Consider the following 18415-nt stretch of genomic DNA (forward strand, 5'->3'; position numbering starts at 1 on the left):
AGTCCGTCTGTCAGCGGGCTTGTATCTCATGAACTATAATAATTAGTAGAGATTTAGAGATTTGATAGTATGTATTTCTATTGCCGCTATAACAACAACAAATAATAATAAAAATTTCAAAAAAGACATTCGCCTCCTTGTCGGAGGGTCCGAGGTTAAAAATTTACAACTTTTCGTAGTTATGTGCTTTTTAAGGAATTAAGTGAGTATCACGGACAACATCATAAGGAAATCTCTATATTACGTCTCAGAGTTGTCCATAATGTATTGCCAATTCGCAATTGACCAGCGTGGTAGAATACGGCGAAACCGTTCTCATTTTAAGAGGAGACCCGTTCTGATTATAAGCCGGGCGATGGGTTAATCATGATGATGATGAACAGCTGTTTATCTATCTATATCTAAATATATAAAAGGAAAAGGTGACTGACTGACTGACTGATCTATCAACGCACAGCTCAAACTACTGGACCGATCGGGCTGAAATTTGGCATGCAGATTGCAGATAGCTATTATGACGTAGGCATCCGCTAAGAAAGAAAATTCAACCCTAAGGGGGGTGAAATAGGAGTTTGAAATTTGTGTAGTCCACGCAAAAATACTCTATACATTGAATGCTTTAGATATTCTATACAATACCGGATTATACAAACTGACGGTGGTATTTGTAAAGATTTAATGCTTGCACCTCTTTGTTGTGTGACAATAGACAATCTAAACCTAAACAGGTGCTGGTGTGGTGTGTAGCAATATAATCGACAAATCCCCAACTCGGGTGGAGGATTATGTGATGTATAGGAGGCTTTAGCACGTAACATGTGCACTGCAGCGACAACAATGCCAGCTTTCGCGACCTCAGGTGGACAATAAAAGATTACCTCACAATGCTAGGCAATATATCTATTCAGTGTACTGCAAGACCTTTACTGGCAACGACACAGATCCGATACGACATCAACACCAATTTATTTAGGAAAACGATCACAAAAAACCTAATTTTAACAATTAAAATCATCGATGGTTAAAAAGTATTGAATAGGTTCTTAATTAAATGATTCTTCTATATTTAGAATAAGTAAATAGTTAAAATCTTACAAAAAAAGATTACCTGGGTATTTAGTTAAATAAATAAAATAAAATCTTTTTACTCGAAGCAAAAAATTGTTAGTAGACAGAATGTTAGTAACAGCTGTTACTATATTTGTGGCAAAAAGACAGTTTAAAAAGAATATAAACAGTGCTAACAATGTAAGTTACAGTGAGGTAGTAATATACTATAGGAGACAATTAATTCAAGATTTGTAAAAACTGTCGGGAGATGATTTGGAGCTATACAACTCATCGACCAATGAAAGGAGTTTAACACAGGCAGCCCAAAGCTTCTTTTTTAAGATATTTACTTTTAATTTATTTATCGTGAGATAGGCTTAGTTGCGCTTGACGACAATCAGCCTCATGTATTATACCTATCAGCCTCATGTATGATGACGTATGGAGCGGAAACGTGGACACTGACAGTTGGTCTCGTCGACAAACTAAAAGTCACTCAGCGTGCTATGGAGCGAGCTATGTTGGGTATCACTCTCAGGGATAAATCCGGAACGAGGAAATTCGCAGAAGAACAAAAGCGACCGACATAGCTCAAAGGATTAGCGCGCTGAAGTGGCAATGGGCAGGCCATGTCTGTCGCAGAACCGATGGCCGATGGGGCAGACGTGTTCTGGAGTGGAGACCGCGTACCGGTAAGCGCAGTGTAGGACGACCCCCCGCCCGCTGGACCCATGACCTGAAGAAGGTGGTGGGGAGCGGTTAGATGAGGAAGGCGGAGGACCGTGTTTGGTGGCGCGCTCTTGGAAAGGCCTATGTCCAGCAGTGGACGCAAACAGGCTGATGGATTGGATTAGATTGGATTATACCTATGTTATTATTTTTCACCAAAAACAAAAAATATCTGAGTGTTTAAAAGACCTCAATCGTAGCAAGTAGGTATCTAGCGGCGTCTTCAGAGTTCGGCAATTTATGCCCTGTCAAAACCTAACCCTCGCGGGAATTTTAATAAAGCTGTACATTAATCACGGTTAAATAGAAAACATTGTACCTATGCTCGTTGCCCCTTATAAAGATAGGTACTTAGGTTAACATTTATGTTTTAATATATCAATCAATCAATATCAATATACTTATAATAAAACTGTAACAGGTCAAATTCTGTACATTGAAGATATTTTGAAAAATTTTTTTCGAGGGCACTCTATAATCGATACTGAACCCAAAACTGTAATTTTTTTTCATTTTTGTCTGTCTGTCTGTCTGTCTGTCTGTCTGTCTGTCTGTCTGTATCACGGCCGCGCATCACGCTGAAACTACTGAATGGATTCCAATGAAACTTGGTACGATTTGAGGTCATACTATGAGGAAGAATATAGGATACTTTTTATCCCGAAATTCAGCATGGTTCCCGTAGGAGAGGGGACGAAAGTTAAAATGTATACTGAGTTGTAATTCAATAACGCGTAGTCCGATTTCATTCATTCTTTTTTTGTTAGAAAGGGGATATTTTAAAGATTGTTTCGTAAATATTTCAAGGTCATCGGTTTTTAACCGACTGTCAAAAAGGAGGTGGTTCTTTTTTCTACATCGATTTTTTCGAGGTTTCTGGACCGATTTGCAAATTTTTTTTTTAAATCAACAAAAAAAGTTTACGTTGTGGTCACATAAAAAAATCTTAATTCAACTCCTTAATCCTGATGCTGCAGGGTTACTGCCCGCCTGAGTTATCAAGATTCAGGAAGTGTTAATAGTGAATTCATATTGTAGGTACCAAGCAACGACAACAATCCCGAAAAATCAAAGAGTTCCCGCGGGATTTTAAAAAACGTAAATCCACGCGGACGAAGTCGCAGGAATCAGCTAGTCTAGAATAGAATAGAAATACTTACATTTATTGGTTGATCCAACACACGATAAACGATTTACAAAAAAAAATCCTTAGAAACTAATCCAACAAATAGGTACCTAGTGTCTACAATGTGTCGTGCCATCGAATAGGCCCTAACTCAGCTGAATGTTGTTGATATTGTATTCCGCCACGGCTAGTTACCACCCTACCGGCAAATCTGTGGCGCTTAGTGATTTCGCGTTCCGGTACGATGCCGTGTAGAAACCAAAGTCGTATGGGTTTAATAAAACTGCCATACTCCTTCCAGGTTAGCTCGCATTCATCTTAGATTGCATCATCACTTACCATCAGATGAGATTACAGTCAAGGGCTAACTTGAATCTGAATTTTAAAAAAATACCACGATATACCTACCTATAATACCTATGACATTCTGGTGAAGAAGCTTTAGTCCTGCAGCAAAAATTGTCTATTGTATGGCTATTCAAATTTACAACAAGTTGCCAAAAGATTTAATTGACTTACCTTTGAACATATTTAAAAATAAGATTACTGACTGGTTAATGACCCGCCAATTCTATTCGGTTGGAGATTATTTAAATTTTAAAATTTAAGAAATGTACATTTTTACCAGTGATAGTATCATAACTCTATGATTTTTACTAACTTATTTGACATATAACTTTTTTTTTTTAGTATGTACTTATTCGGACATAATAGAAATACTTGAAACTGCCCTTTTGCCATTAATTAGATTATAATAATTTTATGACTTACTTAATATTAAACTTTTTTTTTTAAATGCAAAATAATAATAATTGATTAATTATAATGAATAATATGTTAATAATGAGATATTTGAGCTATTGTATTAATAAATAATTGTTGTGTTGCCTATTGTTGTAGTAAGGATTCCTATTAATAATTCTATTTGTGTACCTATTCAAATTTGCACACCATAGTATGGTAGATTGTAGCTCGAAACAAAAATTGAAATTGACAACTTATAAATGTACCTACAATCAGCAAATAAATAATTTGTATTTGTATTGTATTTGCAGTCTCTAAATAAGTTTAGGACTCTAAATAAGTTTTAGATAGTGAGAATGAGGTCAAATCTATGATCGAGTAGGTCCCAATTTTAAATTTAATCAAAACCAATAATTCTTACATCAAGCAGAAACCTACGGACTCACAGACAACAGACTTGGGTAAACTCGGAAAATTCTACCAAGTATCCGCAACTTTGCTGGGTGTAAATTACTCGGGAGTTGTTAGGAACTTGTTAACAAGTTTTTTTGAAATGGCTACCTTAATTAGCAAGTTTGCGCCGCGAAATCCGGCCAATTTGTTTAAACCTACTTAGGTATTCGTTTGTTTCGTATAGGGTTCATGTGCGGTAGGCCTTTACAGCAGAGCTTAAAAAATTGAGATAGTCAAAAGTCGCAAGCATAATCTAGTATATTATATGACTAGCTTATTCCCGTTGACTACACAAATTTCAGGCCCAATTATACCCCGTCAAAAATTTTGGGTGGAATTCGTCCAGTAATTTGAGTTGTACGATGATAGATCAGTCAGTCAGTCAGTCAGTCAGTCAGTCAGTCAGTCACCTTTTCCATTCAGATGAGCTACATTATGAGTCATGACATAGATGATTTGGCTACGACTACGTCATACATGACGACATGTGATGGGAAAACTCTCGGTTTTTAGGGTTCCGTACCTCAAAAGGAAAAACGGAACCCTTATAGGATTATTTTGTTGTCTGTCTGTCGGTCTGTCAAGAAACCTACAGGGTACTTCCTGTTGACCTAGAATCATGAAATTTGGCAGGTATGTAGGTCTTCTAGTAGACATTCGGGGAAAAATCTGAAAACCGTGAATTTGTGGTTACATCACACAAAAAAAATTAAATTATGGTCATGAACTAATAAATAATTAGGTAATGTTTTTAATTTTCAAAGTAAGATAACTATATCAAATGGGATATCATATGAAAGGTCTTCACCTGTGCATTCTAAAATAGATTTTTATTTATTTTTTATTGATTTTTTTTTATTTGTTTTTGAATCATCGTGCAAAATGTCGAAAAATACGACTGCAGTACGGAACCATCGTTGCGCGAGCCTGACTCGCACTTGACCGTTTTTTTTGTCTAGGAAATTCCATTTCCCACCAGCTCTGCAAATATAATTGGGTTCAAGCATACATAGGTGTAATATGAGAAGCTGATGTAAATTAACATATAAATAGGAAACTTGTATCGCGAAGACGCGACGTGATGGTGGCAGCATACACTTAGTTCAGTACCCGTAGTACAAGATTTTACGTCTCACCAAACCAAACCAAATTCGAGAGTCGAAATACTTCCGCGTTACAGTAAACTGGATCTTAACGGCCTTGTTTTAAAGCTCAAGTTTGTCTACACTTCTACAGCCAGCGCTCCAAGCGGAAACATTGCGAAATTAAAATCAGTGGCATTGAATATTTGACTTCAATTCAAGGCTGTTTAGGTCCATTTTACTGTAACGCGGAAGTATTTCGACTCTCGAATTTGGTTTGGTTTGGGTGAGACGTAAAATCTTGTACTACGGGTACAGGCCATATTAAATCATCTCTCTCGAACAAATAACCAATTTACTGGGAAAATTACATGGGAACTCTGTTACACAATTTGCCATCTAAATATTCTTAATGGTACCTACTCATGGGGCTAGTGATTCTCAGGTACTTTATAACAACAATCTAAATATACAGGGTGTAACCAGAACGCTAGCAAAAACTTAGCGTTATTGGGCCAATTTTCTTGTACACAATCTCTAAACTAAACTAAATTAACGGGTCTGAATCTAGTGCTATCCTTTTCCGCAAGCAACATTATGAAAGGGATAGCAATAGATTTAGACTTGTCATTTTAGTTTAGTTTAGAGTTTGTGTACAACGGAATTAGCCACATTGTTATACTACCTAAACACAATCCAATACCAATAACCATTTGCCCCATTTTGTAGTTTTAGTGAATTCGTATTTTTCAAACACGCAATGTACCTACACTGTTACTATTCATTTTGCAAAAATGTTGTACACGAGGACGCTTGAAAAATCTCATCAGCCGTTTAAATAACTCTATAAACCCCCGGCCGCAAAGAATGCGCACAATTTCAAACAAAACCTCATGTAAACAGACCTCCTGTAGGTCGGCACTTGTACCTTCACAGTCCGTACATTCCCGTGGGATTGGACGGGGAATGAGGATGGAATAAAAAACTCTAGCGGTCGTTGACTTGCCAACTTTTTGGAACTTTTTATACGGTGATATTATAGGTAGACCTGAATCTCATGAAAAATACGGAAATGAAATTCCAAAGCTAACAATAGTGTCATCATCATCATCATCAACCGATAGACGTCCGCTGCTGGACATAACATCAGTATGATGGTGCCTATGACCTAAGATTAGATTTATTAGTTAGATATTCATAGATACGGGGTATCAAAATCTAACTAATAAATAAAATTGAAGTGTCTGTCTGTAATTCGAAATAACTACCTCATATAAAGCTCATATGTTTATGGACTGTACCATAACTGAATCAAACGTTTTTAAAATTTGTGTATGTCAGTCTGTCTGTTTGAACGGGCTAATCTTAGGAACGGCTGAACCTATTTTGACGGGACTTTCACAGACAAGTAGAGGATTAACCAAGGAGTAAAATAGGCTACTTTTTAACCAACTTAAAAAAAACTTTACGAGCCACTTGTAGGATAGGCAGGTAGGTAGTCTATAGTATATGTACTTACCATAGTTGTTGCACACGAGGTGCACGCGCGACGAGTCGTGGCGGCAGTCCTTCAGCTCGCGCAGCAGGCCGCCCTCGCTGCGCACGAAGGCGCGGTAGGACTGCGCCACGCCGTGCACGCGCTGCGCGTGCGGAGACCCCGCGTGCGTGCGGCCTGCGCGCGCGCCCGCGCCGCCCACCGCTGCGCTGCGGTTCACCCAGCTGAATACAATTTTTAACATTAGTTTCATATTAATAAATTGTAGATCTATGTTAAACAACCAAGAAGGTACAACCATTAAACCGCAATTATTGTTACTTAAAGTAGTGCTTAAAAGACAGAATAATTGATCTGAGATTGTTCCTTCAAGCATTTACAATCCATCGATAGGAGAATCTGCTAATTATCATCGAAGTTACAGCCACGCAACGATGGCTGCGTAGATTTAGGTTTTAAAATCTGCCCCCCCCCCCATTGTGTAAGAAAAACGTATTCATCGTTATTGTAATCGTCAACAAATTCTGCCCTTTGATTGGTAGATTCGCTGTTTACATTTTTTCACAGCCAATCAAAGGGCAGAATTTGTTGACGATTACGTTAACGATGAATACGTTTTTCTTATACAATTGGTGGGCTGGTTTCGAACGTATAAGCCAAGAAAACCCAGCAGACAGACAAAACATAGACACACTTTCGTATATTTTATATAATAAATATTTGTTTTAGCGTGAATATTATCGTACAGGCAAGCTAACTGCAACTTAGGTCACAGGCATCATCATTTCCTACTAGACCAAACAGTACGCTTAGCATAAGATTTTACGTCTCACCAAACATTGCTAGAATTCGAGAGTCGAAACACAATACCGTCAAAGTAAAATGTACCTAAAGAGCCTTGAAATGAAGGCAAAATTTCAATGCCACTGATTTTAATTTCGCAACGTTTCCGCTTCGAGCGCTGGCTGTAGATGTGAAGACAAACTTGACATTTAAAACAAGACAGTTAAGATCCAGTTTACTATAATGCGGAAGTTTTTCGAGACTCGAATACTATCAACGATGGTGAGACATAAAATCTCGTACTAAGCGTACAGCACAGTCTCTACAATACAGTAGAAAGATGGTAGACTCACGAGTAGCCGAGCATAGAGCAGAGCTTGATGGCGGTGGAATCATCTAGCGTGCTGATGCAGGCGGGGAACCAGGACTGGTTGCCGGCTCTGTACACCTGCAACTCTCCGCGACCCACGTCACCGTTGGCTTCGCTCAACCGTACTGGGAATAAATTAAACCAGTTAGTTGAATTTCAAAGAGTTCGTGAGGATATGCTATAAGCTATTAAGCCAAAGTTAATTGTCACAGGCAACCCTGAGTAGCACAGATAACACTTGACCGGTTTTTTTCCTTCCCTTTGGCTTATTTCTCTTGCCGGTCGTTCCCTCATTATTGAAGAGCATGGTCTGCGAGAGATGCCAGTTTTGAGGGGATCAGGTGTTTTTTAAATTCATTATAGACACACGCTAAACCACAATCACACTTGATGGAAAGTGATGATACGGCCTAAGATGTGGAAGAGTATTCCAAACCTTAGCCATGCGCATTGAGGAATGATGACGCAAAACGTTTCGTGCGTGTGGATTTAATATCGATGACATAGGGATGGAAACTCGCCCGACGTCTTGCGGTTCGGTGGTAAAAGGGCGAAGGGGGGGAAAAGTTCGAAAAGTTCCTGAGCACACTCTCCAAAATATATCCTATAAAACCTTCCAGTCCAGTCACCTTTTCCTTTTATAAATTTGAGAAAAGATATGCAAGGTAGACTCACAGCAGTTCCTCTCGTCCTGTCCCCAAGGACAGTCGATCTTGCCGTCACAGAGGTGAGCTTGTGAGATGCAGCGCTGGTTCCCGCAGTGCACGTCCCCGCTCCTCTTGCAGACCCTGCAGTTGAGCTCGTCGGAGCGGTCGGCGCAGTCCACGTGCCCGTCGCAGCGCCAGTCGTGGGGAATACATCGGTTCATGTCGCATTGGAAACCAGTTGGACAAACTGTGGGGAGAAATAAAGTAGTTAAAAAACCGGCCCATTGCGAGCAAAGTATCATCAAAAGGGTGTTATTAGAAAGGAGTCATGACCCTGATGATTATTAAGGAGGCAGTGACCCAAGGAGAGAAAAATTTCTATTCCCATTTCTATGCTAGAAAATTCAAGTTGTACCTGGTTTAGCAGCTCTAAAGCGCGCCTCCTTGACCTCTCGGTTGCCGAGGCACACGTCCGTGTCGGTGGACTCGGGGAAGATGTCGCACTGCAGGTAGTCCGGCATGGCCAGACCAAACACCTCCAGGAAGAAGCCGCAGCGACGCATCGTCTCTGTTAGGAAGTACTTCACGTGAGAAACAGACCGAAACAGCTGTCGCTTACGAAGTGACTGTACTCTATGCACAAGGAGAAGTAAGTATAGGGCTATCTCTGTCGCGTAATCTCATACAAATGACAAAGACAAAAACACAGTGGGCGTTAACCAATCAATCGCAAACATGTTTTCAATAAACAATCTAAATTCTATACGAAAACATAGCTGTTTTGTTTGTGATTGGTTGGTGGTAGTGGTGGGATTGGTTGACCCGTACTTCCGTCCCCGTACCCGTCGTAAATCTCCAAGTCATATTCACCTTGGCACAGACTCTTGCAGGGCCTCACCATGTGCCCCAGAGGCCCACACTTGGGCACGAACAGCGAGCACAGGAACAGCGCGGTCAGCTCGTAGCAGCGCACGTCCACCACTGCGTCGTAGATCTCCAAGTCCTGACCAAAAAACCCATCGTCTTTACCGCAAAATTACAATACACTATAGAAATAGCAAAGGTAAAAATATATGTTTACTTTCGGATCAAATAGGGTGCAGGTATCAATAAAGTTGAGTTCTGAATCGTCCCAGAAAAGTTACCCAATAAAGTTGAAACTGTACAGTACGCTTAGTATAAGATTTTACGTCTCAACGTTGCTAGAATTCGAGATTCGAAACACAATAACGTCAAAGTAAAATGGACCTAAAGAGCCTTGAATTGAAGTCAAAAATTCAATGCCACTGATTTTATCTTCGCAAAGTTTCCGCTTGGAGTGCTGGCTGTAGATGTGTAGACAAACTTGAGCTTTAAAACAAGGTGCTTAAGATCCAGTTTACTATAACGCGGAAGTGTTTCTACACTCGTATACTATCAACTTAGTCTTAGAGTGCGGGACCGGTACATGTGGCGGAGGCACAGGCCGCCGCTGCTGGCGTTGCCGCGAGGGCGCACCAATTTGCTCAAGAAGGCGTCGTGGCGGGGCGGATCGACTCGTTTTGTTGCACTCTGAGTGAACTCACAAGGACTGCGATGTGGTCTATATGTTATGATAGTAATAAATAGTTAAATTAGGTTCGTAAGTAGGTAATTCTTTTGAATGTTAGTTTAGGTTTATATGTATTTATTTTAAATTTTAGATCAGTATTTAGGCTGTGTGGTAGTAATTAATAATAAGTATCGATAAGGTATTTTTTAATGTTACATTAAATATAAAAAAATTAAGAAGTACATATTATGTTACACTAGCGTATTACGAGTAGGAATAAGCCTGTAAAGCTGGATGCAAGGGTTGCAAAAATAAAAAATAAATAAAAAAAAACTTGGTGAAACATAAAAGTTTAAACGCTAACATAAAATCTTGTACTAAGGGTACCTACAGCATTTGTTTCAACTATTTAATAGTAAATGTGTCGTTACGATAATAGATCAAAAAGGCCGCAAAACTCCATGAAACTGAAAAAGGTGGACAAAACACAAAACTTGTGAAACATCGCGGAAAAGGTAGGCATTTGAAAGTTGAAACTTCACAACACCCGTAACAAACCATGTACAGTGTGTCGATTAATTGACAGGCGATCAATAAAGGCGACCCAAAATACCTTGCAGTTTAACCTAAAATTCATAAATCGTGACCTCACCGTGCCAGGTCTAATCACTATCCGTATGCGAAAGTATGTTACTTTGTTTTATTAATTTGTTGGTTTGTCCTTCAATCACGTCGCAACGGAGCAACGGGTCGACGTGATTTTTTGCATGGGTATAGTTTAAGAACTGGAGAGTGACATAGGCTCCTTTTTATCCCGGAAAATTAAAGAATTCCCACTGGATTTTTAAAAACCTAGATCCACGCGTATGAAGTCGCGGGCATCAGCTAGTATTTAATAATTGCCACCCGTGCGTACTTTATGCAATAAAATAACACAAAAATCCTTTAGCTACTAAGCATATAAAGTAAAGAGAGAAGTATAATTTGCCTTTTAAACTCAACTCTCCATAACTTTCTAAACATGTTTCACTTTAAACATTCAGAAAATGTTGGGAAATCGTACTCTTAGGGCGCATTTATTTGATACGAACTTTTTCGCGCCAAACGCAACGCTCGCACGGTTATCAACGGACGTGTCTACGACCCGCGCTGTTACTGCAAAATGCAACTAAGTACATTTTAAGTCTACGTGATTAAATTATCACCATTACACCATTATCTTACAAATCCAACAATTTGACAATCAAAAACTGTAGCAAAAGATTTGACTTGACATTGATTGTTGTATGGAAATTTTGTCACCAACGGTTTATTGAAAGTCATTAACTCGGATTAGCATTGGTATAATATCATACTAGCTGATGTACGCGACTTTTTACGTGTTGTTACTTAATAATCTTAAGGGAGCTCTTTGATTTTCCGAGATGAAAAGTACGAGTAGCCTATGTCACTCTACAGGGATTTAAATATACCCATGCAAAAAAACACGTCGATCCGTTGCTCTGTTGCGGCATGATTGAAGAACAAACCAACAAACAAATACACTTTTGAGTTTATAATAGTACTAACTGATGCCCGCGACTTCGTCCATGTGGATTTAGATTTTAAAATCCCGTGGGAACTCTTTCATTTTCCGGGATAAAAAGTAGCCCATGTCACTCTCCAGGTCTTTAACTATATCCATGCATAAAATCACGTCGATCCGTTTGCTCTGTTGCAACGTGATTAAAGGACAAACCAACAAACTAATGAAATGAAATTATTTTACTTACAAGAAACATTGTACTTAAGATGTTAACATAACATTATTAATTATCCAATATGTTTCGTCGATTGACATGCTAAATATATTATGAGTTGTCTACATGATCACTATTGACCCATTAAGAATTCTTCCATTTTTTTGCAAAATTTCGATAGTTAATAAACCAACACACTTTCACATTAGTGATGAAGTAGTGATACCAGCGCAATCAATAAAGACATGCAAGACAACCGCGCGGTAATCGCGTTTTGTGCGCGGAAAAAAATCGTGTGAAATAAACTCGCCCTTAGGTTTGTTAAAGCGTTTAATATGTAACACGTGTAGCGTTATTTACTAAGCGATCCGTTTAGCGTGTGTGCACTCTATAATACGTGCTTTTAACGTACAATGTCAGCAGCCTGCTGGAAGGGGAAAGCATTGTCAGAGTGAATTGGAGTGAGTGAGCTCTCGGTTTGATTCTGAAACGACATGTCAAATATTGCGAGAATATATGTATTTGAACGTGTGTTTGTTGGTTTATTGGTTTGTCCTTCAACCACGCTGCAACGGAGCGAGAAAATTCAAGCTATAAGCCGAGCTTAGAGTTCAGTACCTCAGTACCCATACTATAAATGCGAAAGTGTGTTTGTTTGTTGGTTTGTTTGTTTATTGGTTTGTTGGTTTGTCCTTCAATCACATCGCAACGGTGCAACGGAGTGGTTTTTTGCATGGGTATAGAATAGATACCTGGAGAGTGACATAGGCTACTTTTTATCCCGGAAAATCAAAGAGTTCCCACGGGATTTTTATTAACCTAAACCATCAGTTAGTAAAAAAACCGGCGAAGTGCGAGTCAGGCTCGCGCAATGAGGGTTCCGTACTACAGTCGTATTTTTTCGACATTTTGCACGATAATTAAAAAACTATGATGCATAAAAATAAATAAAAATCTGTTTTAGAATGTACAGGTGAAGACCTTTCATATGATACCCCACTTGATATAGTCACTCACTTCGAAAGTAGAAAATACTAATTATTAGTTCATGACCACAATTTAATTTTTTTTGTGTGATCCAACCCTAAATTCACGGTTTTCAGATTTTTCCCCAAATGTCAGCTATAAGATTTACCAACCTGCCAAATTTCATGATTCTCGGTCAACGGGAAGTACCCTGTAGGTTTCTTGACAGACAGACGGACAGACAGACAAACAGACAGACAGACAACAAAGTGATCCTATAAGGGTTCCGTTTTTCCTTTTGAGGTACGGAACCCTAAAAATAAAAATTATATAAGCCGAGTTTAGATTTCCGCCCAAAAATCCTAATGTTCAATACTTTCGCAATTATTATGGAAATGAAAGGGGCTCCAGTACTTTGGACAGGTTTTACAAATTGCTTGATTTGTTTGCGAAGGGGCGACCTTGGCAGCGTCTCAGGTATATATTACTTACTTCGTACTGAAGGTAATTTGTTTTGCTACAGTAGGTAGCTTAGTAGGTTAAATTAGAAGGTTAAACAACTAGTCCCTGGCGCTAGGACTTCGAAGTCGCGAGTGGCTGCACTTTCTCGAGGATGTGTCCAACGGGCGTCGCGCGAGAGAGGCACCGCGTACGTTCTTTAGAGTTCCCGGAGCCTCTCAATAACGCGCTGAGGAGGGCCACCGAGGGGGTTTTAGTGGGAAGAAATCCCACATAACCCGATTGGGTATCTTGAGAAGATTTCCCCCTCGAAAAAAAAAAAAAAAAAAGGTAGCTTAGTAGGTTTTTTTTTTAAAGAATATTAGCCATGTTAAATGACTAATATTCCCCTTTCCTCTCCAACTAAGCGTCAAGCTTGTGCTAGGAGTAGGTACGACAATAGTGCAACGGGCGGGGTTTGAACCGTCGACCTGTCGGTTTTCAGTCCACTCCTTTACCGGTTGAGCTATTGAGGCTCTTATTATATTCATTGTAGAAAACTGAAACTTAGACAAACGGGCTGATCTAAAAAATCTGATCTAGAAAAGCCTAGATGAAAGGCTGCTCTCACGAAGTACACAGCAGAAAATAATGTACTTACATAGTATATAGCAGATTTGTGGAGCATTGTCTCTGTCGTTGAGACCAATAAAATGTCATATAGGTATGAGTGACAGAGACAACGCTCTACAAAGCCGAAATGTCATTCTAAAGGCCGATACACATTATTTTCTGCCGCGTACTGTAAAGTTGGATTAGTTTCAGCCGGAAAAGGTGGCTGACTGACTGACGGACTGATCTATCAGCGCACAGCTCAAACTACTGACGGACGGATCAGGTTGAAATTTGGCATACAGGTAGCTATTATGACGTAGGCATCCGCTAAGAAAGGATTTTCGAAAATTCAACCCCTAAAGGGGTGAAATAGGAGTTTGAAATTTGTGTAGTCCACGCGGACGAAGTCACCAGCATAAGCTAGTAGGCTATTTTTTATTTTAACAAAAATTAGAGATCCCTATACGAAAATTGTAATTAGCTACCCGTGCGAAGCCAGGGCGGGTCGCTAGTATAACATAAACCCATAATAGGTACTATCCTGATTGTTAGATCGGACAAACAAAAAGACGGGGCTAATGGGGCAGAAGACAACATTAGTGGTTTTAACATCACACAGCGTCATAGCGGCCGGTAGTTACGGCTGAATCAATCATTGTCACTTTGTCGGCGCATTGTCGGCGGGCTGTCGGCGTGTGCCCGACACAAAGGCCGCGTCTCGCCTGTCGCCAACAAAGGGTTGTATATTGGCATCCGACGTAAGGAAATTAATTCCTGTAATGAACACGAGGGGATGATTGCGGCGCAGATAGTGAGGCGAGTTGTGTGGACAGTGGCGTGCAGGTCATAGAGGCATAAATGCACTGCTTACCCCAGTTGTAATGACTCAATGCATATTTTTCATTATGACCTGCCAGTAAATAGGTTCCTACCTAACTAATGCTTACCCTGGCTTCAAACACTGTGCACGCCACTGTGTGTGGATGTACCTATAGTACGTGTTAAGACGTCCGCCTTCTAATCGGAGGTCGCAGGTTCAATCCCGGGCACGCACCTTTAACTTTTCGGAGTTATGTGCGTTTTAAGTAAATAAATATCACTTGCTTTAACGGTAAAGGAAACATCGCGAGGAAAACTGCATGCCCGAGAGTTCTCCATAGTGTTGTCAAAGGTTTGTGAAGAAGTATAAAAATATAGTGTGGCGGTTGCCACAGTAGAAACAAGATGGCGCTGTTCAATCGATGACGTAGTCCCAAACAAATGTATCGCCGACAGTAGGTACTCGCACTAACGGAGTTTTCAACAATCTGGACTATATACCTATAGAAGTTTCAAGATACAACCATCGGCCCAGCTGGCGCTACCGAGCACAGCCAACCGCTCGATGGGAGACCTCCCTTTGTACGGTCGAGTCTGCACACCGCTCCCGTACAATGTTAAAAAATTGAAAAATATTTGTCGTTTACGCCATGTGACGCCATTAATCGCTTTCCGTACAGCGTGACGTTAATAACTAAATTATTATGAAAAACTAGCTGCCCCGGCGAACTTCGTGACGCCTAACAGTCGATTCTTTTTCAGGATTTTTTTAAGTTATTCTCTCCGTAAGAACCATCCCCTTACTTCAAGGAATATTATGAAAAAGAATTAGCGAAATCGGTTCAGCTGTTCTCGAGATTTGCGATCAGCAACACATTCAGCGATTCGTTTTTATATACAGAGAAGATGAATAAAAATCATGTTTTTTTTTATTATACTCATAATGAATTTTATCCCCATATGGTACCTATATGTACAAAAAATCACATCATTTTATTACTACAGTCCTACTACCTAATTAACACGCCTGGCCAGTTTCAGATACCGAATCACTGTCAGTTAAGCAACGGACAGATTAATTATATTGACGGACCGATCGGTGACTTGAGGGGCTTCTCAATTAGTGTGTATCGCGGCTTGGTGGAAGGGGGGCCTAATCCCTCTGAACCGCGGCGGGGCACGGACCTCTTCGCTTCTAAATACCTTCAAAGCAATCCCTACCCCCTATTATAAATGCAAAAGTGTGTTTGTTTGTTTGTTGGTTTGTTGGTTTATTGGTTTGTTGGTTTGTTGGTTTATCCTCCAATCACGTCACAACGGAGCAACGGATTGACGTGATTTTTTGCATGGGTATAGTTAAAGACCAGAAGATTGACATAGGCTACTTTTTATACCGGAAAATTAAAAAGTTCCTATCCATAGATACCCCCACACGTATGGGTTTGATGAAAAAAAATTTTTGAGTTTCAGTTGTATGTAAGTATGGGGAACCCCAAAATTTATTGTTTTTTTTCTATAACAAATTTCAACAGTATAGCTCTTATAGTTTCGGAAAAAATGGCTGTGACATAGGTACATCCAGGCAGACAGACAGACATGACGAATCTATAGGGGTTCCGTTTTTTGCCATTCGGCTACGGAACCCTAAAAAGAGAAAAGTTTCTTACCAGCTGCGCGTCTCTTTGTCCGAAGTGGCCGATGTAGTTGGGGAACACGGTGAAGTTGTAGGAGACCCGATGCTGGTGGCAGAACTTGACGATGACGGGCAGGCACACGCCGGGCGCGGGGTTGCGGCTGCCGGGGGGCTCGGTGGGCGACGGCCACGTCACTATGGACGACCGGTTCACCACTTGCGACACGTACTAGATAGGAAAAGACATATTTAAGAGGTGATACGGTCTCTGAATACACCCTCCGAAAAAAGACGCCGTAAGCACGTCCTTAACGACCCCGACGATTAAATCATAACCGACAATGCACCCAGAGTTCAAGCCAGGGTATGCATTTAGGTATGAACTTATTTTACAGCAGGTTAAAATGAAAAATAAGCATTGACTTATTACAATGAGGGTAGTGCGTTTATGCCTCTATGAGCTGCACGCCTCTGAATGCACCCTATCTTGTAGAGCTACATACAGCTCAACCTTATTACAGGGTCTTCGCCAGCGAAGACGAGGTCCCCTCGGGGTAAATAAAACGTTGCAGTAGCGACAGCAACGCGATAGCGTAGCAATGCGATTGTTCATTTGCTGTCTCTTCTTCTTCTTCTTATTTTGCTTTGTGTCTATTGCTGTCTCTCTCTAGCGGGACGTTTGACAGCAATGATCGCGAGATACGTCATCACCCCGCCGATTTTTAACGTCACACAGACGTGGTCTCACGTTACTGTGACGGGGGCGTACGGACTAACCATTAACCAATAGTCCTACAAATCCACCCATACCAACGTCATCTTGCCGGGGTCAGAGCCTTACTTAGTTAAGACTAAGTTAAATAACAACTAGCTATGATTGACTTCAGTCAAACACACACACACACACACACGCACACACACACACACACACACACGCACACGCACACACAATATTGTTACTAAAATAGCCAAATTTAAATTTGTACTCCATATTAATCGATGGATCCAAGGAAAGGCTGCGGCGCCCGTAACACAGGTTTACTTAGCACGGACGCCAAAGCACTCCATCAGGTTCTTATATTTTTATTGTTTCTACCTTTTTTATGTGTACTTGTTTTAAGGAGTCTTTGTCTTGTACAACATTTTTGAATAAATAAATATATTATTATTATTATTATTATTACAGGAGGCGCCCTTAGGAGGACGTTGCCTTTGACCTCTCAAATTACTTCTTCGAGCCCTTATAGGTATGTTAGTATATGCGCCCTACATCCGTTTCCCCTAAAAAGTGAAAAGTACATAAATATCTAAACAAAATACATGATTTTTGTCTTTTTAAATTACTAAATGGACATAATATGGGCCTCATAAGAAAGCTCAGAGGTCGCTCAGCGGACGACGGACACAGATGTTTAGAGTTTCTCTACGTGATCAAATCCGAAATGAGAAGATCCAGAATAACCGACATCTATACTAATATAAAAAATTCAAAGTCCTGACTGACTGACTGACTTATATATCAACGCACAACCTATGCCGCTGGTCCTAGAGACATGAAATTTTGAGGGTGTATTCTTTGTAAAGATTAGGTATCCACTAAGAAAGGATTTTTCGAAATTCCACCCCTAAGTGGGTTAAATAGGGGCTGAAAGTTTGTACGAAAGTCCGTCATTTTTATTGGCATGAAAATTGGTATTTGGGTTTGTCGCCGCGTCGCTCGGTCACAAATGAAAAAGCACGATTTTTGGAAATTCAACCACCACCTCGGTTTTTTGAATTGCACCCGAGCGAAACCGGGGCGGGTTAGCTAGTATCTACCTAATTAATTAGGTTTCTTCCTTTCTTTATACACAGCTCAACGGGTTGCGAAGCTGAACTCTGAAGTGGCTATGGTCAAAAACCCGATAGACATGGACATTGGGGTCCCAAAGTGCTGGAACGGCGACTTCACATCAGAAAGCCCCCACTAGGTGGACAAATGATATCAAACGAGTAACAGAGAGCCACTGGATTCAGGCGACGCTTTGCAAGACCATGGCGAGCGGAAGTCTTTACAGGAGACCTATGTCCAGCTGTGGACGTCTATCAGATGATAATGATGACGATGATGACGATTTATATATATATCATGATCAATTCATCGCTGACTCACTACAGAGCACGGGTCTCCTCTCAGAGTGTGAAGGGTTTTGGCC

General features: G+C 40.3%; 1 protein-coding gene across 1 annotated transcript in view; it reads right to left on the bottom strand.

The window, feature by feature from the left end:
• Corin (corin serine peptidase) overlaps positions 1-18415 on the bottom strand; it is a 148302-nt gene that overhangs the window by 53804 nt on the left and 76083 nt on the right. Inside the window, exons 7-12 of the mRNA XM_034982603.2 lie at positions 16255-16449; positions 9350-9482; positions 8895-9047; positions 8508-8726; positions 7816-7957; positions 6704-6903 (exon numbers count right to left, since the gene is read on the bottom strand). Of these exons, the coding sequence (XP_034838494.1) occupies positions 6704-6903; positions 7816-7957; positions 8508-8726; positions 8895-9047; positions 9350-9482; positions 16255-16449 (1042 nt within the window). The remainder of the gene's footprint in view (positions 1-6703; positions 6904-7815; positions 7958-8507; positions 8727-8894; positions 9048-9349; positions 9483-16254; positions 16450-18415) is intronic.

The sequence above is a fragment of the Maniola hyperantus genome, chromosome 2 (assembly GCF_902806685.2).
Source record: "Maniola hyperantus chromosome 2, iAphHyp1.2, whole genome shotgun sequence".
Lineage (NCBI taxonomy): Eukaryota > Metazoa > Arthropoda > Insecta > Lepidoptera > Nymphalidae > Maniola > Maniola hyperantus.